At 42.0% G+C, this 27,683-nt stretch overlaps 2 protein-coding genes and 1 pseudogene across 8 annotated transcripts in view; 2 read left to right on the forward strand and 1 right to left on the reverse strand.

The window, feature by feature from the left end:
* Positions 1–2,168, reverse strand: part of AIDA (axin interactor, dorsalization associated) — a 39,120-nt gene extending 36,952 nt beyond the window's left edge. For all 4 annotated transcript variants that reach the window (XR_007148110.1, XR_007148111.1, XM_047840360.1 and 1 more), the window contains exon 1: positions 2,036–2,168. Coding sequence is in view for 2 of the 4 variants with exons in the window: in XM_047840360.1 (XP_047696316.1) it covers positions 2,036–2,145 (110 nt within the window). In the remaining 2 variants the exon portion in view is untranslated. The remainder of the gene's footprint in view (positions 1–2,035) is intronic.
* A 458-nt stretch (positions 2,169–2,626) lies between these two features.
* Positions 2,627–26,345, forward strand: BROX (BRO1 domain and CAAX motif containing). 4 transcript variants are annotated; one of them, XM_047840355.1, is made up of 13 exons: positions 2,627–2,755; positions 5,503–5,619; positions 9,557–9,663; positions 10,016–10,112; positions 12,642–12,737; positions 14,081–14,153; positions 16,052–16,157; positions 16,855–16,944; positions 18,903–18,988; positions 21,418–21,499; positions 21,808–21,958; positions 22,810–22,969; positions 24,218–26,345. In XM_047840355.1, exons 2-13 carry the CDS (start codon positions 5,519–5,521, stop codon positions 24,302–24,304), a joined length of 1,236 nt encoding a protein of 411 aa, XP_047696311.1. In that variant the 5' UTR covers positions 2,627–2,755; positions 5,503–5,518; the 3' UTR covers positions 24,305–26,345. The 4 variants fall into 4 exon arrangements, with proteins under 4 accessions (XP_047696311.1, XP_047696315.1, XP_047696313.1 ...); XM_047840357.1 differs by lacking the exon at positions 2,627–2,755 and adding an exon at positions 3,150–3,236; XM_047840358.1 differs by lacking the exon at positions 2,627–2,755 and adding an exon at positions 3,264–3,417.
* On the forward strand, positions 11,484–11,584 carry LOC125155927 (uncharacterized; annotated as a pseudogene).
* Positions 26,346–27,683: the final 1,338 nt, after the last annotated feature.

The raw sequence follows: 27,683 nt of genomic DNA on the forward strand, positions 1-27,683 counted from the left end.
AAAGACAATTTGCCTTCACTTTTGAATATCCTAATTTTCAATCCAACCTCATTTTACATGGAGCTTGAATGTTTACAAAATTTAAGGCAATCATTACTCCTCCGATCTGACACTAGCAGTTTCTATCACTTGAGAACTCCTCTGAATCATTACGTTCAAAGGTTAGTATTGAGGTCCAACAATAGATTTCTATGTGGCTATTACTCTCATGGAGAGGTTTCTAGAAATTCCAGCTTCACAGCTTGCATACTCAATTTTCCTTTGTGATTTCAATTGGACATGGTATTCTTCACCTCCCATTGTGAAGTCTGCTGCTGAGTCCCAGCACCGCACAAGCCAAGGCAGCTTTACATTTCAGGGCCTGTGATTTCCGCTAACGCGCAGAATGAGCACGCACAGGTGCGCTCGCTCAGTGGCCGCGGTAAGGTAAAGCTATGAGCTCTGGGAGCCCAGTTCACTTAACACAGGGCATCTTAAAGTGTCTTAAGCACCACGTAATAGAGCACCCAGGATTTAGTAAAACAACACCACCACCACCACACCAAAAAACCCCCAAAACCAAAACAACCGAAGACAAACAACCCGGCTTTCAGTGGTGTAGTTTTATGACCCCCCGTTAATCTGTTTAACCTGAGAGCTTCAGTTTCCTGGTTTTGTAAAACAAGAGTAATGTTCTCACTAAGTAGTTGCAAGAGCAAGTGAAGTCAAGTGAAGATGCAAAACAAGCGCCAGCGTTGGGGGCACAGGGCTAAACGGCCCGGAGCAGGTTGTTTTCAGGGCTTTTGGAAACTACAAGTCCGTAGGACGGCGTGGAAAACATCTGCACATTTAAATTATCTTCACGGTCAGGTAAAAACAAGTTAACTGTTGTAGAGAAAGAAAAAGAATTTAAAGCTTCCCAGTCTCAATTGTATATCCTTTCCAGAAGACACGTGGGGGCGGGGATTTTACTCACACAAGGTTTCGTCCTCGGTCATACCTCAAACAATAACTTGCTTTTGACCAAAGAGTTAATTTAATGGCAACGGCCTGCAAACAATACCATTTTGGCAAGCAGTTCTTATTTTCAGTAAAAGGTGCAAGAAATAAGCAAGATTTTACGTACACGTAAATCTTGTCTTTTAGTTAAAAAAAAACACCCCCGAAGTTTTTTTTGGGGGGGGGGGGCAAAAAAAGAAAGAAATCGGACTTCGGGTCAAAGATCAAAGAGACTGGTACTCACAAAGTACCCAGCGGCTATACATTAGACACAGGACAAGGAGGAGGGACCCGAAGAGGGAGCGGTGGCTCCCGTGCGGGGTCCATTAATTCAGTTTGCTCTCTTCTGTTCACATCCTGCGCGGACTCCACCCAAAGCGACCGAGCGAGGGGGTGGGTGGGACTCACACAGCCCAGCAAATAACAGCTCCAGAAACCGAAACGGAATCGAGGTGAATTGTGAAAACACTGCTCGCCAGCAAGAGGGGTGGAGAAGGGGTGCTTAAGGGGACCCTTGGCTGGTGAGGCACCCCTGTCCTCGCTGCTTCCTGGGGGCACCCCCTCCCCTCAATCGCCACCAGTTCCCTCCTCTTGTCCTACACATGGGAGGAGGAAGGCACCGCACAGAGCAAGGCCACTCATCCCTGGAACGTGGGCGGAGAACACACAAGTCTCCCCGAGCGATTCTAAAAGAGAAATTGAGGGGCAGCAACCTGAGAGAGGCGGGGGAAAGGAGGAAAGGAAACCGACTGCGGGGCGGGGGACGGGCACTAAAAGACGTAGCCTGCTAGGGCGGGCGCCCCAGGAAAGAGGGGCTACCTGTTGAATGGAACCGGCCCCGCGGCGGCGGAGGGGGAGAGGGGCGAGGAAGCCCAGCGAGCGGACCGCCGGCTCCGGGGCAGCCCGCCGGGGCCAGTGCGATCCCAGCCCCAGTGCCTGCGGGGCCCCACCCTGGGAAGCCTTGGCTGCAGATACAGAGATGAGAGACACCGACAGAAGAAAGGGGGAGGCGGCCGACTGGAGCCGGGCTGGCCCGCTCCTGCGGTTAGTCACTCACATCTGATACTCGTCTATCGCCTCCACCAGCTGGCCCCAAGAGTCGAAGTCGGCGCCTCTCCTAAAACTGGCGCCCCAGCGCTGCAGCAGACTCCGGGTCACCTCCGACATGGCCGGTGCCCACCCCGTCCCCTCCCGCCCCTACCCCAGCGAGGCCGGGCTCTAGGGCGCCATCCTCCCCGGGCCTGGCCCCGACATTAACAGGGCCAGGAGGAACCGCTACGGCCACCACCGCCACCCGCCGAGGAGCCGCCCAAGCCCATTTGCCGCCACAGCCAAACTTTGCGGCTCCGAAGCGGCCGCCCCGCCGAGGCTCCGCCCCCGAGGCCCCGCCCCGCGTTAGGTTGAGGCCGCCCCGCTCCCCCGAGGGCCGCCATCGCTATTGCGGCCTTCTTCCTCGGGTTTCGAGGCCCGGCCGCCTCCTCTCTTCCTCTCGGGAGAAGACAACTGCAGCTCATGAGGAAAGAGTGGGGAAGAGAAGCTAGGACGGGGCTGAGGAACGGAGAGCTCTGAGGGGGCCGCGACACGCGGCGCCTCCGCCCCTAAGCGGCGAGCACTGCCGCCTCGGTAGCTGTCATGGCGGCCCGGGCCACGTGACTCCGGCTCTGCGCAGGCCTGGTTCGGCAGCCTCAGCTCCCCGCCTCCCTCTGTCTCGTTTTCGGACTCGGACATTGCCATTCTTCCATCAGGAGGATTGCTGCACAGACTCCCGACAAATCCAGTAAGTTTGTCATGAGAATGGGCGTTTCCCAGAAATACCCCTACCCCTGGCGTTAACCTGGAGTCCCAAGCGATAGGGTCACCTCCCCGCCCTTTATACGCGTTTTGCAGTCTCCATAGACTCCCGGATAGGCATCTAAAAAAGTCTTCTACTGCCTTGAAACAACCGAAAGGGAGAAAATGAATGTTGGCTCTGCGAATCAATCGTATTCGTATTCGACAGTATCGCCGAATCCCTTTGCCCGCGTCTCCACTGGCAACCGAGGACCTTACACACTAAATGGGCGCTTGTTCCGCTGTGGTCCGCCCGCCTGTCCCGGGTGGAGAGCCTCGGCTTTCCACAAAAATGCCTGTTCCGATGAGGGACTCCGAGGGTTGGCGCCTGCGCAAGGTCGCCGCTAGCCTCTACGGGACGGGCTGGGGAGGAAGAGGCTGGGTGGTAAACAGGAAGTGGGCGCTCCGAGCTCGGGGGCGGTGCTCAGGTAGGTTCCTCTGGGGGCCCGGGCCTCGCGAGTGGGGGTCCCCTTTCAGTGACCCAAGACGATGGAGGTGGCAGCGTCTAACCGGCCGTTGTGCTGGTGGCTCTGAGAGTACCCTTGCACCTGCGGGTGGGCGTGTCGCTGTGCTATCCACCCTCCGAGTTCCTGAAAACAGGAATGGCAGGTCTCCAAAGGGGCAAGATGGGGCCGGGCCGAGAAAACAGTACTTACCCTCTTCGTTCCTGAAGTAAAGATACACAGAACTGCAGACATTTTCATCCAGGCAGTGGAAGGCCGCCTGAAAAGAGTATTAGACAAATTGTTGTCACAAAATCAAGTGTATTGTGTGCCTTTGCCTCTAGAAAGCTTGATTTACATGCACATACATGCTGTATTCATTTACTTGTAAAGTTGGTATACGGGGCTATTGTTTAGAGGGTTTTATATACATTTTTGAAGGAGCTCGTTAAATGTTTTGAGCAAGGGAACTTGCTCAGTTTTTCATTGAGCATACAATGCATTGAATATCTGGTTTTGTCGTGAATAGGTAAATATTTTAAGGGAGGTGCTCAAGGAGGTATTTCATATACTGTTCAGCCCACGGAAATTTTTCCCTAGTAAGAAAAGTCAACCAACAACATTGTATAGTGTCTTTCAGTTAATTACACCTTATCAGAATTTCTTGTCTGTTGGTTCCGGTAATCTAATCGCCACATTTAAGTGTTCAGTTAGGCCTTCTATTTGCCTATCTTATTTGCATTATCTACCCAAGGACTTTTAGGCCACTGATGTGCTGTTTTTTGTTTGTTTGTTCTTGTTTTTTTTGTTTTTTGTTTTTTGTTTTTTTTTTACCAAAAAGGAGTGGAACTTAATTTTTTTTTAATGTTTTATTTTATTTTTGAGAGAGAACAAGACAGAGCATGAGCGGGGGAGGTGCAGAGAGTGAGAGGGAGACACAGCATCTGAAGCAGGCTCCAGGCTCTGAGCCATCAGCACAGAGCCCGATGCAGGGCTCCAACCCATGAACAACGAGTTTATTCCCTAAGCTGATGTCAGATGCTTAACCGGCTGAGCCACCCAGGTGCCCTGGAACCTCATTTTTTTAAGTTGGCATTTTACTTAGGTAGTTTTTCAAATATTTTGGGTTTTATAGAATGGAAGTTATTGATCAAGTATTGTGGGTTTTTTTTTTAATGAAAATACAGATGCTTATTAGCTATTTCATGGAAAGTGTATTTATCATAGAGACATGTGCTATAACTAATTAATTGGCATAAGCAGTACTGTGTTGGAAATGGTTCATTTAAAACCTATTTACTTTAAGTAACCTTAGCAGTCTAAATAAAAATAAAGGTCATTATTTATACCTGTTTTGTAAATTACGGTCTCGTCCTGTGACCTCCTTACTTGTAGCTATCCAACCACATCCCAGTACTTTGCTATTCAAAAGGGTGGTCTGGGGACCAGTAGCGTTGGCATCTCAGGTCCTACCCTAGACTGTTGAATTAGAATCAGCATTTTACCAAGACCCATCTTCTCCCCATGCTAAGGTGACTTTTATAAAGCACATTAAAATTTAAACATTACTGCTCCAGTATATTTAACATTGGCCGTTAACTGTGGACAAATTTCCAAGTGCTAAGTTTTTACGGGCCTGATCTACTTTTTTTTTTTTTTTTTGGGGGGGGACAGAGAGAGACAGAGCATGAACGGGGGAGGGGCAGAGAGAGAGGGAGACACAGAATCGAAAACAGGCTCCAGGCTCCGAGCCATCAGCCCAGAGCCTGACGCTGGGCTCAAACTCCCGGACCGCGAGATCGTGACCTGGCTGAAGTCGGACGCTTAACCGACTGCGCCACCCAGGTGCCCCACGCCTGATCTAAACATAGACTACAATAAATAGGGAGCACCTGGGTGGCTCAGTTGATTGAGTGTCCCACTCTCAATTTTGGCTCAGGATCCCAGGGTCGTGGGATCGAGCCCCACATTGGGCTCCCTGCTAAGCCTGAAGCCTGCTTAAGATTCTCTCCCACTCCCCCCACTTGCATGCAGTCTCTCTGTCTAAAATATAGAGTACAATAAATAGACATTACAACAAGATTCACTCATGTCAATAAAGCATTTTATTTATATATGCATATGCTTCATATATATATATATATACTTAAAATATATATATATATGTTTTTAGTAAACCTTTATTTTTATACTGTTTACGTTATTAAATGTTTTATGTTTAATTTTTATACACTTCCTTTTTTGTTTATAGGAAACATCTGGAGAAAATGACACATTGGTTTCACAGGAACCCATTAAAAGCCACAGCTCCTGTCGCTTTTAACTACTATGGTGTAGCTGCTGGCCCTCCTGCTTCAAAAATATGCAGGTTAGTTTTAATCTCAATAACTACTGATTGAGCCACTTTTGGATACAAGGTACTTTTTTAGGTTCTGTATTGAATGGGCAATACAGAAATATGTAATATATTGTCCCTGTCTTTAGACGACTTCTAAACTTATAAACGATGTGTGAAGACTTAAATCACAGATTATTTAAACTTTGGCAGTCATCTAAGCTGCAGTCCGTAATTTTAGATCAGTGAGTCCCAGAGAGGCTAAACCAATCACAATGAAGGAGTTAAGCTACATGTTACAGAAGTACAAGAGACTCCACAAAGTTGTATGTAGATGTTAATTAGCCAGTAGTAGATTAATTAGCTACTGGTTAATTAGCTATCTGGTTAATTAGCCAGATAGTAGATTCATGGAGTTCTGATCAGGGAGAGATCCTGATGACCTAGAATGGGCTTAGGGTGTTCATATAGGAGAAAGGGCTTGAGTTGGGGTTTAAATAAATCAGATGCCAGTTCATGGGTTGGCAAACTGTCCTGCAGGTTTGTCCCACTGCCTGTTTTATAAATAAAGTTTTATTGGAACAGAGCCATGTCCCCTCACCCCATTTATTTACATATTATTCTGGCTGCATTTGGCTGCTTTCCTCTACAACAGCAGAGTGGTAATATCAGCAGAGACTTTATGGCCCACAAAACATTATAGAAAAGGTTTGCTGATACTTGATTTAGATTGTGAGAAGGGACAAGAGAAAAGCATTTCTGTCAGGAACACTTTTATTCTGGGGGTAGTGAGTAGAGCAGTTTGGAACAAAAGAAAGAGATGCAAAAGATACGTCAAAGGAGGAGTAAACTGGCCAGGTTTCTGATTTGCTCTGGGAAGTTGAAAAGGATTCTGTCTGTATGAAACACAGAACCTAGACGATCAAGACCTTGATGGCACCAGTAATGGAAAGTTGAGAGTGTTGCTGCTTTTTTGGAAAGTAATTGGAGCACAAGGTGGGAAAACTGGCTTATTAATCTAGATCAGAGGTCATCAAACTTTTTCTGTTTGATGAAATAGTAAACATTTTAGGTTTTGTGGGGTCATATATAGCTGCTGTTGCATATTCTTTTTAAAATCTTTTTGTTTTTTATTTTTTTTCTTAAGTAACCTCTCCACCCAACGTGGGGCTCAAACTCATGACCCCGACCGAGATCAAGAATCGCATACTCTACCAACTGAGCCAGCCAGGCTCCCCTGTTGCATATTCTTTGTTGATTTTTGCAAACACAAGTTAGAGGCTGTAGTTTGCCAACCCCTGATCCTAGACTCCCAGAGGCTGGTCCCAGCTTACCTGTTTTACCTGTAGCATGAGTCTCTTAACTTCTTTGGGTCCAATTATTCATCTGTAAAATGAATAGCCTAAATTAGATGTTTATAAGGTACATTTTTCTGAAATTCTATAATTTTATTTTATTTAAAAAAAATTTTTTTTTTCAACGTTTATTTATTTTTGGGACAGAGAGAGACAGAGCATGAACGGGGGAGGGGCAGAGAGAGGGAGACACAGAATCGGAAACAGGCTCCAGGCTCTGAGCCATCAGCCCAGAGCCCGACGCGGGGCTCGAACTCACGGACCGCGAGATCGTGACCTGGCTGAAGTCGGACGCTTAACCGACTGTGCCACCCAGGCGCCCCTGAAATTCTATAATTTTAAAGTGAACGTAACTTTACTCAGCTGGGTTGCAAATGATGATTGAGTGCCTGCTTGGAAATAGCTAGCAAACTATTTGAGTCTAGGCCTTAAGAATTCTTTTTCCCCCCTAGTCTGGGAATTACTCTTGCCTAGCTTCTAGTTAAATAACTCAACAATGACACATTAGTAAGGTAGACCATCCCATCTCTCGTTACTTGTATATAGTTGTTGGTATATGCTTTCTTGGAATAAGCCTTCATGGAGCTGATACCAAAGGGTAAACATTCCATCTAGACCATTTAAGATCAAGTCTGCACTGTCCTCTAAACATCACTGCTACATCATACCTCTTGTAAATCTTAAAATATTTTAAATGTTAATATTCTTTCACTCAACAAAGAACCTTGAGTACGTGCTTTATCCTAGGCACCTTTTAAGTTCTGGATATACAGTCCCTAGTCTCTCAGTGCTTACAATTTAAGTGTAGTCTTTCATTAGTCATTTATATACAAATGTCTTCAGTCATTGTCCCTTTAATACGATTTCTGAACCCTCACTAAGCAAGTTACCTTCTGAAATCAGATGTGGAACTGGAACCTGACCAAGCTGCATCTGGTGGATGTAGATCTCCAATTGGATACAAAGTTAAGACCTCAAAGAGAAAAGCAAAAAGCCAAAGACTAAACATTGTTGAAGGTGGGAATAGAAAGGGGACATGTCAGGGGCGCATAGGTCGGTTAAGCTTCCTACTCTTGGTTTCAGTTCAGGGTTTTGTGGGTTTGAGCCCCGTGTTGGGCTCTGCGCTGGCTGTGCAGAATCTGCCTGGGATTCTCTCTCCCGCTTTCTCTGCCCCTTCTGCACTTGGGCTATCTCTGTCTCTTTCAAAATAAATAAGCACTTTAAAAAAAAGGGGGAGGGCGGGGGGACATGTAAAAAAAAAAAAAAGTAGAAGGCACTTCTAGAGATAAGAGGAAATCCTGGAATATTTTGTGTTAGTAGAATAAAGGGAGAAGAGATTTCAAGAAGGAAATGGCGTGGAGCTTGAACCCATGAACTGTGAGATCATGACCTGAGCCGAAACCAAGAGTTGGGCGCTTAACCTACTGAACCACCCAGGTGCCCCTAGAATGCAATTCAAAAGTAGAGTTTCCTACTTGGGGCGCCTGGGTGGCTTCTGATACCAGCTCAGGTCATGCATGATCTAGCAGTTGTGAGATCAAGCCCTGCATTGGACGCCATGCTGAGTGTGAAGCTTGCTTAGGATTCTCTTTCTCCCTCTCTCTGCTCCCCCCACTCCCCCTGCCCAAAGTTAAATAAATAAACTTTTAAAGAAATTGTCCTTTAAAAGAAATAAAAACAGGGTTTCCTACTGAATAAAGTATACTGAGATCATGTCTAGTTTTGAAACGTAAGGAGATACTAGAATTGCGTAAACATTGTTAAATTTCTATTTTTCAAAAAACTTGCATTGTGAACTGGTCTATTTAATTTACTAATTCTTGATTCCTTTCTCCCATCTTAAATGCTTGTGTTTATTTGATGTTGTTAAATTTTTTTTTAACCTTTATTTATTTTTGAGAGAGAGAGAGACAGAGTGAGAGCGGGAAGGGGCAGAGAGAGAGGGAGACACAATCTGAAGCAGGCTCCAGGCTCTGAGCTGTCATCACAGAGCCTGATAGGGGGCTTGAACTCAAGAACCACAAGATCGTGACCTGAGCTGAAGTCGGATGCTTAACCAACTGAGCCACCCAGGCGGTGTTTTTTGATGTTTTTTAATGTTTTATTTATTTTTGACAGAGAGAGAGAGACAGAGCATGAGCAGGGGAGGGTCAGAGAGAGAGGGAGACACAGAATCTGAAGCAGGCTCCAGGCTCTGAGCCGTCAGCACAGAGCCCGACGTGGGGCTTGAACTCACAGACCGCGAAATCATGACCTGAGCCGAAGTCGGACGCTCAACGGACTGAGCCACCCAGGCGCCCATTTTGATGTTTTTTAAAATATAAAATGTATATTTTTATTACATAATTGTATACATGACTTGCCCCTTAGATTGGACTGAGTTTATTTTAGTACAACTTTTAAAACAGTTGTTACCAGAAATTTCACTTACCCCCAGTGTTAGTGCTAATTAAATTCATTCCTGTGTACTCTTAGTCATACCTTAGAGGAGGGTGTGGGGGGGGGGTGGGGGTGTGTGTGGTATTTTAAAGCTTTTACCATTGAAACTTTTAATCCACTTTAACATAGATTCATCATAATTCATGACTTAATTTACTCTTTCTGTCTCTCATAAGTGACTTGAGATCGTCCAGAGCACGACTGCTTGAACTCTTCACTGATTTGAGCTGTAATCCAGAAATGATGAAGAACGCAGCAGATTCCTATTTTTCACTTTTACAAGGTTAGTTATTTATAGGAACTTCAAAGTTTTTGAAAAACAGCTACGCGGAAGTTCACATTTAATTCTTAGACTTTACAAATCTGAATATTCTAGTCTTCTAGTCTGTATTCTTTGGTATATTTGAGTTTCAGAAACATGAGAATGTAAGGGCAGTATTGGTCTTTCTAATGTTTTGAAAAATAAATGTGTACATATTTCATATTATGTTACCTTAGAAGGAGATGTGAGATATAAAAAGGGAGGGGTGGCAAGGTCTTTTCTACAGGTATCTGGAAAAGTCATTATCTGAAAAAGTTTCTAAATAGAATACCTGATATTCCTTCTAAAACTAAAAGGCTGTACCTTTTTATAGGTTTCATAAATTCTTTGGATGAATCTACCCAAGAAAGCAAGTTACGATATATTCAAAATTTCAAGTGGACTGATACATTACAAGGACAGGTTCCAAGGTAGGTGTGCGGACAGTACTAAATGGAAGCCATTTTTGTAACTATTTGGCCAGTGGTTAACCCATTGCCTCTGTATCTGAAGAAATAGAACATAGATCTGATCAGCATTTTCTCCTATCGGGAAGCTGGTTAAAAACGTTTGACCTGAAGTCTTAATATACTCAATTAAGTAAAAATCTAAATTATTTCTCCTGGATCAAATCTGTGAGATAATCCATACAAATATTACCCAGAATTCAACAGTCTTAGCTGTATTAAAAACATGCAAAGAATGGTTTGGGAATTTGGAATCCAAATCTTTTGCCTACCTTTAAGCAGAGCAGAATTTTGATTTTTATCTAGTTTTCTTTTCTGATGGGTACTTCAGATACCTTTGGTCAATCTCTTTCTATTTGTCCCGGGTTCTACCCCAGCTCCATACCCTTTTGAGTCATAGTTTTATTTTTTTCCTAATTTTTCTTCACCGTTTCTTCTCTTTTAAAAAATTTCCTCTCAAAACTTTCTCATCACACTCTTGAAACTAATCAGAACAGATCTAGTTACAACAGGAACCAGATCATAATGGTGCTAAATTTTTATTGAACTTTTTTTTTTGTTTTAAGCACCATTGTGTTGTTTAAGTGGCCATATTATCTTGATCTCAATTTGCTGTAGAAAACTGTATAAAGTCAGAAGGGAAGGAAATGGAGATTGCTGAGAGGCCCAGGGCAGCCATGGCAGTGGCAGGAGTGTGGACTCAGGCGCTATGTCAGGTCTTGTACTGTGTGAATGCCTGCTTCTTCACATCAGATCATGACCTGAGCCAAAATCAAGAGTTGGATGCTTAAGCAACTGAGCCACCCAGGTGCACCTCTCTTATTATTTAAAGGTAAACTAATAAATTAGATATGTCTACTAGATCGCCAGATGTAATTCATTTGAATGTTCTGAATGCTGAAAAGAACAAGGTTTTAAACTATGCATTAAATTTTTTTTCAGTGGGGTAAAACGGTTTTAAGAGTTTGTTCATGGAGCGGGGGAGCTGGCTGGCTCATTTGGTAAAGCGTGCAACTCTTGATCTTGGGGTCATGAATTCAAGCCCCACGTTGGGCCTAGAGCTTACTTTATTTATTTATTTTTTTTTCAACGTTTTTATTTATTTTTGGGACAGAGAGAGACAGAGCATGAACGGGGGAGGGGCAGAGAGAGAGGGAGACACAGAATCGGAAACAGGCTCCAGGCTCCGAGCCATCAGCCCAGATCCTGACGCGGGGCTCGAACTCACGGACCGCGAGATCGTGACCTGGCTGAAGTCGGACGCTTAACCGACTGCGCCACCCAGGCGCTCCTAGAGCTTACTTTAAAAAAAAGAAAAATTATAAATTTTGTTTAGTGCTCACTTCAGCACATACACTGAAATTGGAACAGTACAGAGATCAGCATGGCCCTTGCTCAAGGATGACACACGAATTTGTGAAACATTCCATTAAAAAAAAGTGTCAATATTTTGTATGTTACGTTAAACAGGATATCACAAGTTATTTTTGAATGACTAATGTTTTATAACACCCCCCCCTTTTTTTTAATCTAAAAAACTTCCCTTTCTCTATTCCTTTAATGATGGTGGCAACAGTTAAATAGAAAATAACAAAGTGGAATCACAATTCTAGTTTCTTTTTGGCTCATTTTTCTGTATGTTAGTATTATGTGTATAAAAGAAGGGTATTACTTCTGTTTTCATCATTTGAGACAGATGAAGAATTTCCAGGGTCTTTTCAGAACAATAGTGATTTAAAAAATTGGCATTACCTTATTTGCTTTAGTAAGCCCTTGTCATCTTCTTTGTCATATTTAGTAATAGAATCTGAAGGAATATGCTTGTTTTTAGACCTTTTTCTTTGTGGCGCATGTACTGATAGGCTTGGCATTCAGTGTCTTTACCAGTTTCACTTCTGCTTGGCTTTTTGACCTGCTCCTCGATTTCTTTTTACAAACCATGTGTTCCATCATGCTAGGTGGGTCGCTGCTCTCAGAAAAATGTTGATCTTCTTGTGCCTTTAATAGCATCATTCCCTCACCTGGGATGTCCTTCTGCTTCCCTTCCCACCATCTTTCAAGGCACAATTCAGAGACTGTCTATACCATGAAACCTTCTTGAATCATTCTAGCCTGAAGCAGTGTCTCCTCTGAATTCCGTTTTTTTAAAAATGTGGTATAAGAACCACCCACTCCAGAGTCAACTGGTTACTTACTGAAAGTGTAGATTCTGGGCCCCTCTCAGACTTTCTGATTCTCTGGAGTTAAGTCCCCCAAATTTATATTTTTAAAACTACTCTGGGTACAATAACCTTTGAGAACCTACTATTCACATGTTTACTATCATGAAGTACATAGTGGGCTATTGTTTTTAGTCATTAATCATAAGGACTGTTTTCTTCATTTTTCCAATTAGCATATCGTTTTTATAATTTTGAGTTCAACGTACAATAGGCTTCATATAGAGATGTGTCAGTAATTGACAGAAGTTAATGAACATGTTTGTAATTCTAGTGCCCAGCAGGATGCTGTTTTTGAATTAATTTCCATGGGATTTAATGTAGCTTTATGGTATACCAAATATGCTTCAAGACTGGCTGGAAAAGAAAAGTAAGTCTAAAGGGGAGGGTTATATGCATATGTGTTATTTTTTCAAGTATATGGAGTTTCATTATTAAAAAGTCTAAGCTACTGATAAAAAGTACCACTTCTGTTAAGTGCGAGGTTGCCTCATAATGTTAGTGTTTTAAGTGTCAGAATTATGGAGCCCAGTGTTGGAAAGAAAAATTAATCTTGTCAGAGGTCTTACCTAAATGAAACCCTATACCAAGAAAAGGAAAAAATTGAATATTGGACTGCGTAAAAGTACCATAAATAAAGTTAAAAACAAATGACAGATGTCAAAAAAAATCATAATGCATGTGACAAATTGTTTTTGTAATGGAAAATAAAGAGGAAAGGAAAGGATCAACAAATCAATTGAAAATAAGTGAAGGACATGAACAGGCAGCTCCTAGAAAAAGAAATACAAAGATAAGTATGTGAAAAATGTTTTGAAGGATTAAAGAATTGTGACATGAAATAAGATGCAGTTTTTTGTTTTTTGGTTTTTTTTGTTTTTTTTTTTTCAACGTTTATATATTTTTGGGACAGAGAGAGACAGAGCATGAACGGGGGAGGGGCAGAGAGAGAGGGAGACACAGAATTGGAAACAGGCTCCAGGCTCCGAGCCATCAGCCCAGAGCCTGACACGGGGCTCGAACTCACGGACCGCGAGATCGTGACCTGGCTGAAGTCGGACGCTTAACCGACTGCGCCACCCAGGCGCCCCTGATGCAGTTTTGATAATAGTAGAAGTGGATGTCAGCAATATGAAACTGGCAACTATGAGCTGTGGTACATGTGAACATGTGTATAATATGCAGCTATTTCAAAATAAAGTTGAATTGTCAGGACACGTGGTTGGCTTAGTCAGTAGAGCACGTGACTCTTGATCTCAGGGCTGTGCATTAGAATCCCATGTTGGGTGTAGACATTAAAAATAAAATCTTAAAAAATAAAGTTGAATTGTACGTGCTGTTGTAAAATTATGTCTAAAGTAATTTATATGATTAAAATGAGCAGAATAGTGAATATTGTGTGTGTGCGTTTTTTTAAGTGTGTGCATGCACCAAGTGTAGAATATTTTGAACTTGTTTAATGCACAGAACATTATCTGGAAGGAAAAACTAGACCTATAGATAGAGTCTTTCTTTTTTTTAATTTGTAGTATCTTCTCTGGATATTCTTCATGTGCATTTGTTACTTTTTAAATTGTCAAATCAGATTTTTTAAAAGGGAGACTAGTGGTGAGAAACAAATGACTAATTTGGTTTTATGATAATTCACTAGTTGTTGGTTTTAATACAAGAAACAGGATTCATCCTCTAACTGACGTAATCACTGTCTTTAAGCATAACAGAAGATGAAGCAAAAGAAGTCCATCGAAGCCTAAAAATTGCAGCGGGGATTTTTAAACATTTAAAGGTAAAGTAATATGACAGTAAAATGTATTCCTCATGCTTTAATTCTTGATTAAATTTTCTTCCTTTGGGGGCTGGAGGAAAGAATTATTTCACTATGTAAAAAGAATCTACTGTATGTCCTGTTTTTCTTACGTTAAGTACTTTGTTGATGAGTGCAGCCAGTTACAGAATCTCACATGTCTTCATTTCAGAGAGTCATCAGTTAATTTTGTTTTTTATTTTTATTTTTTAAAGTTTTTGTTTAAGTAATCTCAGTACCCAACGTGGGGCTTGAACTCAGGACCGCAAGGTCAAGAGTCACATGCTCAGGGCATCTGGGTGGTTCAGTTGGTGGAGTGTCTGACTCTTGATTTTGGTTCAGGTTGTGATCACCGTGTACTGGGATTGAGCCCTGCGTCGAGCTTTGCGTTGGGCATGGAGCCTGCATGAGCCGCTTTCTTTCTCTCTGTCTCCCTCGCTTGTGCTCTCTCTTGCTAGAGTCACATGTTCTTTTGACTGAGCTAGTCACACACCCTATCAGTGACTTCTACGATTGGAAAACTCAAGCTGTAATCTCCTGTCTCTTTGGAAAAGACAGGAGAAAACAAAGTACACACGTTGATGGTTCTTACCATCTGGGTGCAGCAGTTGCCGGGATAGTCACGGTCCTGCAAAACTGAACTTCTGAGTGTATTCTCTGTATCTCCGTGAAAATGTTGAAGGGCAGTCAGCCTGCACTCATTATATTAAATTGCCTGGAGCTGTGATGGAAATTAGAGAAAAGACTAATGTATTTAGTAATCAGGATTACCCCCACTTCATTCTAATTAAACTGATATTTACTGAACGCCTTCCAGACGCCAATGACGGGCTCTCTCATGATAAAATAGGATGCAGGGGGCGCCTGGGTGGCTCAGTTGGCTAAGCACCCAGATGTTGATTTCTCTCTTGGTCGTGAGATTGAGCATTGCGCCTGCACAGTGCAGAGCTTGCTTGGGATTCATTCTCTCTCTCTTTCTCTCTGCCCCCCTCCCTCCCTTCCTCTCCCTTCGTCTCCCTCCCCCCTCCCCAGCTCATGCTCTCTTTCTCAAAATAAATAAACAGTAAAAAAAAAAAGATGTTTTTACAGTAATTAAAAACCTGTGATCCTGGGGCGCCTGGGTGGCGCAGTTGGTTAAGCGTCCGACTTCAGCCAGGTCACGATCTCGCGGTCCGTGAGTTCGACCCCGCGTCAGGCTCTGGGCTGACGGCTCGGAGCCTGGAGCCTGTTTCCGATTCTGTGTCTCCCTCTCTCTGCCCCTCCCCCGTTCATACTCTGTCTCTCTCTGTCCCAAAAATAAATAAAAAAAACGTTGAAAAAAAAAAATTAAAAAAAAAAACAAAACAAAACAACAACAACAAAAAAACCCTGTGATCCTGAGTTATCTATTAAATTATAGACTTCTTTAGACTCTGCTATTATTAATGAGTGAATAATTCTAGCCATCATGCAAAAGAGAACTTTGGTTACTGTTTCAGTTAAACATTTTCTAAGATGAAAATACGACCTGCATATCTAAGCTATGTATTTTGGCCCAAAGTTTGCAGAAGTTTATGAGAAGCTTTAAGTTTTAGTATACAGGAACTTTTATTCTCCATAAGCTTAATATCGCTCCTCTTTACACAATTTTGCTGTCCGGAATTTTTCTTTTCTTTTTTTTTCTTCCCCCTTCAAGACTTTTATTTTAAACACTGTGGGGCTTGAACTCATAACCCCGAGATCAGGGATTGCATGCTCTACTGACTGAGCCAGCCAGATACCCCCTGAGTTTCTGATAAATCCCCAAATTGAATGTCTAATAACTTCCATTTTGTTTATCTGTAACAATTGGGTTAAAATAAAATTTGACTTATTTATTTTTGTTTCTCTTTCTCTCTCAGGAAAGTCATATCCCAAAGCTCATTACACCTGTAGAGAAGGGGAGGGATTTAGAGGCACGGCTCCTGGAAGCTTATGTTGTCCAGTGTCAGGCAGAAGCTCAAGAAGGTATCCTAAATATTGTAAGATTTTGCTTTTTTTTTTTTTTTTGAAAAAAATCTCTACTGGCATCTAATTCTTTTTTTTTAATCAGAATTAGCTGAATTTGAGTTTCACATCTTGAGAAATTTCTAGTGAGGAATAATTTCACTGTCAGCATTTGCCTTCATGCATGGTTTATAGGAAAAGGCCTTGCAGTTTAATGGATCTTTTAAGAAGGATTTTAATTTCATGCCATTTCTGACAGCAACAGATGAATTATGTAGCTCCTCTTTCCCGATCTCCCTTGCTCATTTCTTTTTCTCTTCCACTGTTTGCCTTGCCTTTCTTCACCTTTCAGTGGCAGGAAACAAATGTAGACTCCTGTAAAAGCAACAAAGAAACTTTGTAGGCTTTTTGTTTTTCTTTCAAATTCCAGTGCCCTGGAGGGATTCGTTTTCCTCTGACATGCTACTTTGTAGTAGTAGTTTTTTGTGATCTAGTAATTAGCTAGTGATTTAAAGAAATAGTGTCAGAACCAGCAAGCTTATTAGTGTTTTCTGTTTCTGTTTGCACTTTCTGTAACTTACTTTTCATGTTAAAATTCTTGACAAATTGTGTTAAGATGCCAAATAGATTGTTGGGATGGCTTTTGCTATTACAGTTAACTTAGTATGAATGCAAGTGAACTTAATTATGCATTCACTTTGCTGTGCTTTGGTGACAGTAACAATCGCTCGAGCAATTGAACTGAAACACGCGCCCGGCCTAATTGCTGCACTGGCATATGAGACGGCCAACTTCTATCAAAAAGCTGGTGAGTTTATAATTCTCTTGTTGTATTTTTAGTCTTTAGATGTTCAGATTAAGCTCATGGTTTAATAGGGAATAAGCAAAACAAAAAGATTCTCTAGGTTATTTCTTCATTTGCAAAACTGGAATAATGTCGACATTATTTTATTAATCTTGGTTAAAAGAATGAGAGCTGTTCACAGTTAATATGCTGCATAACTGTTAATGGAGAGGCCAGTGTTATAGTTCTTAACCAGTTACATGTGATAATTACACAGGTGTTTTAGTTTTGAAGTTTTTTGGGTCTTTATAATAACCTTATGGTTGTCATGAAACCAAACTCCAGAAAATTAATATAACTAACCTATAATTTAACTGTTAGCAGGCTGGGAAGTTAGGACTAGAAAGAACTCAGGTCTTCTCAGTAGCCTGTTATTCTTTTCATTCACTTATTCAGGAAACATGCATTTATTTTTGTTTATGGGATGGTTATACTCTAGTTGCTAGCTATACAAAGATCAGTGTATAGACAGAGTCACATCTAGGGAAGGAAACAAACCCGTAACCACATTATAATAGCATAAGATAAGATGTGACTACAGCAGTGAAATGAAAACCTCAAGGATCCAGGCATGCTAGAGGAGGCTTTCTATGAGAAGGTGGTGTTTGGGCCTTATTTTGAAATATAAATAGAAGTTTTGAGTTTGCTAGGAAGCTTTAGCATATGGGAAAAGTAGAACATTCTATAGTATGTACAGAGATAAGAATTTGGCACATTCTGGGACCTTTAAACAGATGCTCTTAGCTGAGGCACAGGATGAGTGATAGGAGAAAAGGTTAGGAAAGTTTGCACGTGTGAGATCATGAATTGGTTTGTAGCCTTAGAAGTTTGGCTTTTATTTGCTAGATCATGGACCCATGAAAAGGTATAAAGCAAATCTGTTTTGATTGGATTTGAATTTAGAAAAGCTCTATAGGGGCACCTGGGTGACACAGTTGGTTGAGCCTCCAACTTTAGCTCAGGTCATGATCTCACAGTTCCTGAGTTCAAGCCCCACATCGGGCTCACTGCTCTCAGCACAGAGCCCATATTGGATTCTCTGTCCCCCTGTCTCTGCCCCTCCCCCACTTGTACTCTTTCAAAAATAAACAAAATGTTTAAAAAAAAAAAAAAAAAAGAGGGGTGCCTGGGTGGCTTGGTCGGTTAAGCGTCCGACTTCGGCTCAGGCCACGATCTCATGGTCTGTGAGTTCGAGCCCCGCGTCGGGCTCTGGGCTGACAGCTCAGAGCCTGGAGCCCGTTTCAGATTCTGTGTCTCCCTCTCTCTCTGCTCCTCTCCCCTGTTCTCTCTCTGTCTGAAAAATAAATAAAAACGTTAAAAAAAAATTAAAAAAAAAATCCCTATAATTGCAGGATGAGAAATGGGCTTGTGAGGTGAAGGCTGACTCCACTTAGTGTTAAGGAAGAAGGGATCGTAGTCTGTGGAGGGACAGAAGCTTTGACAAAACAGAGAAGTAGGGAGCAGAGGAGAAATGGATGAGAGAGAAGTCGGCAGGATGTGAATGTGCGTGTTAGGGAAGGTTCAGCCTGGGGCGATGGACCAGGAAGGAGAGTGTCTGCTGCTGACTGGGGTTACCACACTATGCAGTTTGCTATATTATTTAACGAAAGGAAAAAGTGTAACAGTGTAATTTATATTTTTCTTAAAGTTCTATTTTTATCATTATTTTAAGCCTAAGTGGCATTACCTATCAAAGGAGGTGACATGGTATTCAAACAGTCTTATTACGCAGTTAAAGTATAGTTATGGGAAAATCACTTTAAAGCAAAGTTTTTTTTAGAAAATATGTAAATGCTTGAGTTTTAGACTTGAATGGCATTCTGCTTTTTGCATCTGAACTAAATGATCATGAACACATGAACTAAAAATCTTCTAGTGAATCGGGGTGAAATTATATTTTGCTTTTTAAAATGTAACTTTAGATCATGCTTTATCCAGTTTGGAGCCTGCATACTCTGCTAAATGGAGAAAATATCTTCACTTGAAAATGTGTTTCTACACGGCTTATGTAAGTACTAATAACCTGAAAACCAGTGTAAATTTACTGTCTTTCTAGCCCCGTGCTTGCTAGGTCTGTCATTTTGTAAATTAGCATTGCATAAATAATGGAAAGCTGTCAAATGTTTACCGACAGCCAGTGCAACTCTTGTGAGCTGAGGTGGGTGGAAAAAGACGACGGAGAATTGTAGCACTGGGTTATAGTGATGGAATTACTATTTGATTCAAACCCCCTTTTTATTATTTTTTATTATTATTTCTTTAATTTTTATTTATTTTTGAGAGAGAGAGAGTGTGAGCAGGGGTGGGGCAGAGAGAGAGGGAGACAGAATCGGAAGCAGGCTCCAGGCTCCGAGCTGTCAGCAGAGCCTAACACGGGGCTCGAACTCACAAACTGCAAGATCATGACCTGAACCAAAGTTGAATGCTTAACCAACTAAGGCAGGCCCCCTAAAACCCACTTCTTTTTAAAGTTTATTTATTTTATTTATGTATTTATGTGTGTTTATGTAAATATAAAATTAATATATAAATATATATATTTATGCCTATATTTATAAAGTTTACTTTTTCATCTTGAGAGAGAGAGGGAGAAGATAAGCGGGGGAGGGGCAGAGAGAGAGGGAGAGAGAGAATCCCAAGCAGGCTCCATGTGTCAGCATCAAGCCAAACCATGAGGTCATGCCCTGAGCTGAGACCAAGAATTGGACGCTTAACCAACTGAAGCACCCAGGTGCCCCTCAAACCCACTTTTAAGCTGGAACCTCTGTATACTTAATGAGAATTCTTTCCTTTCATCTTGTACATTGAAGAAGATATTTACTGATCCTGATCTTAAGGCATACCACACAACATATCCCCTCAGTCTGTGAAGAAACCTTAATAAGCACTCTTTTAGAAGTTACTTATCAGTGTCTTCCACCCACCAAACAAACTTACTTGTTTGTTGGTTAGAATATCATGTGAGAGATAATCAAGCACCTTTTTCAGACCCGGGTAGATAGTTTTATTTCTTCTACCTTGGGATCTGTTTTCAGGCATACAGTGTTGGACCATGTGCAATGCTTGGGTTTGATACAGACATTTAGAGTGAGCATGTTCTTTTTCAGGCTAATAACCTTTCTCTTGAAACCTGTTTAGTTATTATTAACCTTAGAATCCTCCCTCCCTGTCCCTCTGCATTAGCACAGTAATTTCCCTCCTTTATCTGCAGTGCCCAAATCTTAAAAACCAATTTCATTATTGAAAAGTACTTTTGGGGGCGCCTCGGTGGCGCAGTCGGTTAAGCGTCCGACTTCAGCCAGGTCATGATCTCGCGGTCCGTGAGTTCGAGCCCCGCGTCAGGCTCTGGGCTGATGGCTCGGAGCCTGGAGCCTGTTTCCGATTCTGTGTCTCCCTCTCTCTCTGCCCCTCCCCCGTTCATGCTCTGTCTCTCTCTGTCCCAAAAATAAATAAACGTTGAAAAAAAAAATTTTTTTTTAAAAAAACAAAAAAAGAAAAGTACTTTTGGGGCTCCCAGGTGGCTCAGTTGGTTGAGAGTCTGATGTTGGCTCATGTCATGACCTCGTGGTTCGTGAGTTCTAGCCGCGCCTTGGGCTCGCTGCTGTCATGGAAGAGCCCACTTCAGGTCTCCTGTCCCCCTCTTTCTCTGTCCCTTCCCTGCTTGCGCTCTCACTCAAAAATAAATAAATCTTAAAAAAAAAAAAAAAAAGCACAAACACTAAATTTTGCGGGGCGTCTGGGTGGCTCACTTGGTTAAGCATCCATCCAGCTCTTGATTTTGGCTCAGGTCAGGATCCCAGCCCAGGATCCTGGAATCGAGCCCCGCGTTGGGCTCCACGCTGAGCACGGAGCCTGCTTGGGATTGGAATTCTCTTTCTATCCCTCTCCTCCTCTCCCCTGCTCACGTTCTCTCTCCAAAATAAAAATATACATATGTTGAAAGAAAATCCTTTTTCCTCTCACCCCATGGTTAGAAGGTTAGTTTGGTTCTGGGGCGCCTGGGTGGCGCAGTCGGTTAAGCGTCCCACTTCAGCCAGGTCACGATCTCGCGGTCCGTGAGTTCGAGCCCCGCGTCGGGCTCTGGGCTGATGGCTCGGAGCCTGGAGCCTGGAGCCTGTTTCCGATTCTGTCTCTCCCTCTCTCTCTGACCCTCCCCCGTTCATGCTCTGTCTCTCTCTGTCCCAAAAATAAATAAACGTTGAAAAAAAAAAATTAAAAAAAAAAAAAAAGGTTAGTTTGGTTCAAAGCGTGACATAATCCCACTTTTTTTATACTAGCAGAGATTGGGGGAAGCTTATTCAAGTAAAGAAATGTAAGGGATGGCATTGATATTCAAACAGTGGATGAAGGTCCACTTCATCTGATGCATTTATAAAACAATGATAGCAGAAAGCATCGTTTGGGGAGAGAATGAATAAGAATTTCTTTCTTTATCAGGCTTACTGTTATCATGGTCAGACTTTGTTGGCTAGTGATAAATGTGGCGAAGCAATCCGGTCTCTCCAAGAAGCAGAAAAATGTAAGTATTGCTGCCAGAATATTAACGCCCTTCTTAAACACAAAAGTTGTATCATGAAAGAAATAGGCAGTTAAAAGAGATTTTGGCTGAGTTCATGAAAGAGGATGGGAGCTCAAGTGAGGAACTGGAGAGAGAGAAACAACGTTTCAAAAACCAGAAAACCTGTAGAAAACAGCCCCTTTCCCTTACTCTATTACTGGTATCACTGTCACACTAGGTAAGGAGCAGAAAAGTTGCCATCATCTCTGACTTAAAGCTTCCTTAGTATAAACAATAAGCAGATGATTTTATATCCCTTTCACCTGCAGTTTATGCAAAGGCAGAAGTACTGTGCAAAGAATATGGAGAAACCAAGGGACCTGGGCCAACAGTCAGACCCTCAGGACACTTGTTCTTTCGGAAGCTCGGAAATCTTGTGACAAACACCCTAGAGAAGTGTCAGAGAGAGAATGGGTTCATGTGAGTACAGCTCGGTGTTTTGGCAGTACGAATGCTAGCGTGTGTATCTACAGTCACAGCGTTTAAATAGCAATACTGTTGTCACAGGCTCCCAGTCAGTCTCTGCCCCACTTTGTGTCACATTGCACTCAACTCGAATTTTCTCTTTAAATTGGTGGTAAAGTTCCCTCCTGTTGGACCTCGCTTCAACCTGCTTCTGATACATATAAAAGCAGAGGTTACAATTTTAACGTAGGTTATTAACAAAGAGCTCACTTACAGTGTCTCAGTTTTCTCTTCTTGGTTTCCCTGGTGTTTCTTCCCTGCGAGTTATATGGAGCTTCTCTGCTGCTCTCACGTGGGCATCCCGCCCTGCTCACAGCCACCTGTAAAGCAGGGAAATGGGTTTTCTGTCCATCCTGCCTAGTCCTGTCAAGCAGTTTTCCATTGTGAGGTCAGCATTGTTCAAACTGCAGATGACCACCTATGTAGATGGGTAGAATCTGTCTTGTCCCTGCTTTTTCTCTTTACAGTCTGCCCCTTAACATGCCGCACCTGGTCATACCGAGCCCTTTTACTTCGTCAAATATGCCTAGTATAACTTGCCTTACCCGTTTTGGAAAGCATTCCTGAACCTCCCTCTTCCCCCGACAGCATGTTCTCACGGCATGCGATGTCCGTCAGAGCTTCTGTTACGTTGCATTGTAGTGGACAGGTTTCCTGACTGTCTCATCTACTCATGCACGCATGAGGCAGGAGAATCTTCTCTGTCCTATCATTAAATGGTCTCTTTCTCGCACAGGGCCTTGAACACAATAGCCGCTCAAGTAGTTAATGAATGAATGAATTGCTGTTTAAATTGCTTTTTGCAGTTACTTTCAAAAAATTCCAACAGAAGCCCCACAGCTGGAACTCAAAGCAAATTACGGTCTCGTAGAGCCTGTACCTTTTGAATTCCCTCCGACAAGTGCACAATGGACACCGGAAACGCTGGCCTCATTTGATCTCACCAAAAGACCCAAGGATGACAGTGTACGAGACTGGCTTTTTTCCGTTTGTTCGCAGAGGTTTAAAAAGAGAATTCAGAGTTAGCATTTTGTTATTTTTCTCTACTTAAGTAGATCTAGATATATACACATGTGTATCTTTGTCTAAATGTTAAGTTAGCTAACTGCAGTGTTGGTGTGATGTGTGTTGTTGAATTGTGTCAGAGATTCGATCTCTAGGCCTTAATTATCTTCTGATTTCTTACATAACTGAGGCTGTTTTCAACACATTATCTTGCCTTTTTACAATTTATCAGAGCCTCTTTTGGGAACAGTGTGGGAGAAGTCGTCTAAGGATGGATGGCTTATCCATGTTTATATTGCTATAGCAATATTCTGTTTTTGATTTAGCTGCTGCAGGGTATTTGAAGATTTGACCTTATTTCAACGTTCCATGAAATCATCCAGGGGTAAAATAAGACTGCTTTTATTCATTTATATCTAAGTACATGTTGGTGTACTAAATCAAAGATGAGATTAAGTGGGAAATTTATGGTCTGACTGCCCGAAGAGGAGGGGTCTGTGAAAAATAGGGAATGGGAATTAATTTGCAGCCATAGCTCCTTCCTTGACATTGGGTTTTTATATAATTTCCTACCCATTCTGAAACCATTAGTACGTAAAATGACTGTCTTTTTATCCTGGTCAGCCTCTAAAATAATGTGATACGAAGTAGCCTGTTACTGTCCTGAGATATTTTCAAACTTACGAGTTCCACATGCAGAGACTCATCACTCAGTTTCTCCGTCCTCAGAAAGAGTGCAGGCACCATTAGCTTGATGTTTGCCTGCCTAGGTTTTCATCTTCACTGAAGCGTTGCTTTCTGATTACTTCTTAAATTGAATTGATATGTAGCATTTGGAAAAGCTTTGTTAATTTCAGCGTTGGGTAATTTAATACAACATCTTTAAAAAGCCTAAGGTGGGGGCGCCTGGGTGGCTCAGTCAGTCAAGCGTCCGACTGTGGCTCGGGTCAGGATCTCACGGTTCGTGAGTTCGAGCCCCGTGTCGGACTCTACTGCTGGCTCAGAGCCTGGAGCCTGCCTTGGATTCTGTGTCTCCCCCTCCCCCGCTCACGCTCTGTCTCTGTCTCTCTCTCTCTCAAAAATAAACAGAAAAAAAATTAAAAGTAAAGATAAATGAAAATAAAAAGTCTAAGGTGGAGAAGACCTAGTGTTTGTTTTCCAAATCTTAGTTTATTATGTACTTAAAACTGTATTTCTTTTTCTCCCTAGACCAAACCCAAAGCAGAAGAAGCAGTGAAGCCTGTCAGAGAACCAGACACCAGACCTCAGAAGGACACGGGATGTTCCATCTCCTAAAATACACTGATAAGATGTGCACTTCGAATTTCTCTACTAGTAGATAAGATAAACCCTGGGACTTCAGTTCGTATTTCTTAAAAGGTTTTCTCTGAAGCCCGTAGAATGATTTAGTACATTCGGAGGGAATCTGCCTTCAGTTGATTTGTTCTTGATTTTTAATATAGTAGAGATGTTTCATGCTTTGTTTCCAAACCCTTTTTAATCAGGACAACATGTAAAAGATTTTACTGTGCCCTGAAGGGCGTTATTTGGGGGTTGGGTTTTTTTTTCTTCAAAGTCTGGGTTGTAGTAAGTTTCAGGTTAATATAGGCCAGAATCATGTGGCGTCAGGTATGTCTTTCTATCTTCACACACAAAAAGTTTTATTTTCCTTCCTCTTACCTGATACCAGAAGAATGACAGGAGTTGGTTTTTAACAGTTTTCTTCCTCTCTCCATTATGTTGTCACACAGACTTGTGTTCTCTTCACATCCCTTACATTTGTAAGAAGCTATAATTTGTTCCAAAAAATCAGTATTTGTAGGTATTTTGAGACCATTTAAGAACTTCTGTTCTGGTAGCCCTGCACTTTATTTCAGCTTCAATAAACCTACAGTGATTTTTACAAGTACTTTCTCTAATGGGTTTTTTACTTCGAGGACAGAACTTTGTGACAGCTCTTCATGTTCCCATGTGAGAGAACACAATGAAACGTTTTTGCAGAAGTCAGGTATTTCACGATGTAAAGAAAAAACATCAACCCTAAGCGAGATAGGTCGTCCTGAATTTCACTGCTAACTCTACTTTTTGGTCACAGAAGTTATGGTAAGATGCCTTCGTTACTGATTTCAGTGTGCGTTATTTCTATATGGTCTTCTAATTTACGCATCCTATCAGAATCGTATTGCTTTAGGCCAAAGGCCATAGCAAAAACAAGAGCAAACATATAGTATGAACTTAAAATCAGCTTGTAATATTTGAAACAGTTTAGCGTGTACACAGACTTGGGAAATAGTGGATGCATGCTGCTTTAACAAAAGTCACACGTCTGTAGTATTATCTTTTTTGATTATTCTTCTGGGGCGTTAGCTAATTTTCCTATTACAAAAGACAGATTGGTTCACTTACTAGAAATAGTGTATATTGAGAGCTTACTACGTGCCCGGCACTCTGCTCAACACTTACGTAGGTAAACCACTGACTCCACGTGGTAGCCCTGTGACAGACAAGTGAAATCTGCATAAGGTGTTGAAATAGGAATAAACATTTCATGGTGAAGAATAAAGAGATTATTCCTACCTGAATCAGTATCGTGTGCAAAGAATTACTTAAGTCGTAGTTTTCACTCTTGAAAACTACAAAGAATCAGTGAGAGTTTTTTTTAATATACGGAAATGCTAATAACTACTGTATAGCATTTAATATTTGAAACTGCAGTTTCTAGAATAAGTGGAGTAATAACTGGACTTTTAACTTTACTTTGCTGTCTACAGAAACATACTTTAATGAAATTTCACTGCATATTACGTGACACTACAAAATCACTCGTCTGTTTGCTGTTTGCCATTTATGGACAAAACTTTAAACTTGTGCCGGCTTGTTCTTCTCGGCCTCGTAGGACCTATTTATCTTGGGTACTAGTACTCATTAACCTAGTTGCTAAATTTTCACGTTGACACTTGGGGGTTATACTACCATATATGGAATGAAAACATGTCATATGTTCAGTGCTTTTGTAAAATGCAGGAAATACTGGTATTTAAATCAATAATTGGCAACTTCGACATGAGCAAGTGAGAAATATTGTGTTGACTGAGCAAAAGTGACGCTTTGTGACTAAAATACCCCATTATATATCTTCTTTGAAGTGGCGTTGGAAATTTGGGAAGGTGACACACGTCAAGCAGCTGCATGAAGGTTGTAGAGGGTGTAACTTTGTGTTAAGTGTTGCGTATATTTTCATCCTTCGTTTAAACTGGATAATGACCGCCAACAAAAGTGTTGTTTGTATAATGCGTTATCTTTTTATTTATGAAAATAAAAGTAATTTTACTTATAATTTCATTGGGATTTTGTTTTTCGATAAACATTTTTACACTTATTCAACCAGTTACCATTAATACAATGCAAAAACCCTAATTCTTCACAGTAAAGTTTTAAAATGACACACATTTGTATTGTTGTACGCCACATGAGTTCATTAAATATTCAACGCTCCTCAATCTATTTGGCTTTTATTTCTGTTTCTTGGTACTTAGCGCCACTGAATGGCAAAGTAGGATCGGAGTTGGCCTGTGTCTCCCTTCCTCAGCAAAGTCCAGCACCATGCAGTTCTGTGGACTGTGGGAGACTCGGCTGGAGAGCCCGTTGTGGCTGTGCTGTGCTCTGTAGAAAGCTGTCCATTGGAAAGTTGAGGTGGGTTTCCAGTACTGTATAAATGTACTGAGAAATACAACCCCATTCAGAAATGGTGCCTCATTTTCCAGGGTGTGCTTTACAAAATCACACATTTCCTACCTCTTTTAACATGTGTGTAAAAATAAACTTGCAATGTCACGTGGGTTACCGTGATTTTGTGTTGACGGACTTGTGATACTTGAGTAATTTGCTCAGCATTTACATTTTTATTTTAAAAAACAGTTTAGTAGCAAACTAAAGGGACTAAAACAAGGGGAGCCTACTCTGAATTCTAGAACGAAAACCCACTTATACAATATAAGGCCAGCGACACTGCTTCAATGCAGTTCAGTGTATCCAATGCCTTTGCTGTGCTTGAGGTGGGTGTAAGTTCATAGTGTCGATCAGAGTGCCCCCCCCCCTCCCCCGCCACCCGCCCCGGAGAAAATGTTCACCAGTGGCTTGAGTTTTATTCCCTAGAGCTTCATAGTAGTTTGCCTCAAGCTACTGGTCTCAGGCTTCTAGGGCCAGCTGGGCAGGGCCTAAGGTGGCCGGAGCTCCCAGGCTGGTCACCTGGGAATTTCAGAGAATTCCCACCATCACCTGCCATGATGTAGAAAAAGTTGAGAAATGCCCTGATGGCAGGGGCACGTCAGTGATGTTCCTCTTTTTTTCTTCTTAATGTTTATTTATTTAGAGCAAGAGAGAGCAAGCAGGGAAGGGGCAGAGAGGGAGGAAGAGAGAGAATCCCAAGCAGGCTCCACACTCAGGCTCAGGGCAGAGCAGAGCCAAACACGGGGCTCGATCTAACGACTCTGAGATTATGACCTGAGCTGAAATCAAGAGTGTGGCGCTTAACCAACTGAGCCACCCAGGTGCCCCAGTGATGTCACTCTTGTCCACAGTGACTGGGTGCATGCATGCGGTTTAAAACTGAAAATAAAGATCTAATAATCCTGCCAGGTAATGTTCTGACAGCAGTTCCCCTGGGGAGCAGAGG

Source organism: Prionailurus viverrinus, chromosome F1, assembly GCF_022837055.1.
Source record: "Prionailurus viverrinus isolate Anna chromosome F1, UM_Priviv_1.0, whole genome shotgun sequence".
Classification (NCBI taxonomy): domain Eukaryota; kingdom Metazoa; phylum Chordata; class Mammalia; order Carnivora; family Felidae; genus Prionailurus; species Prionailurus viverrinus.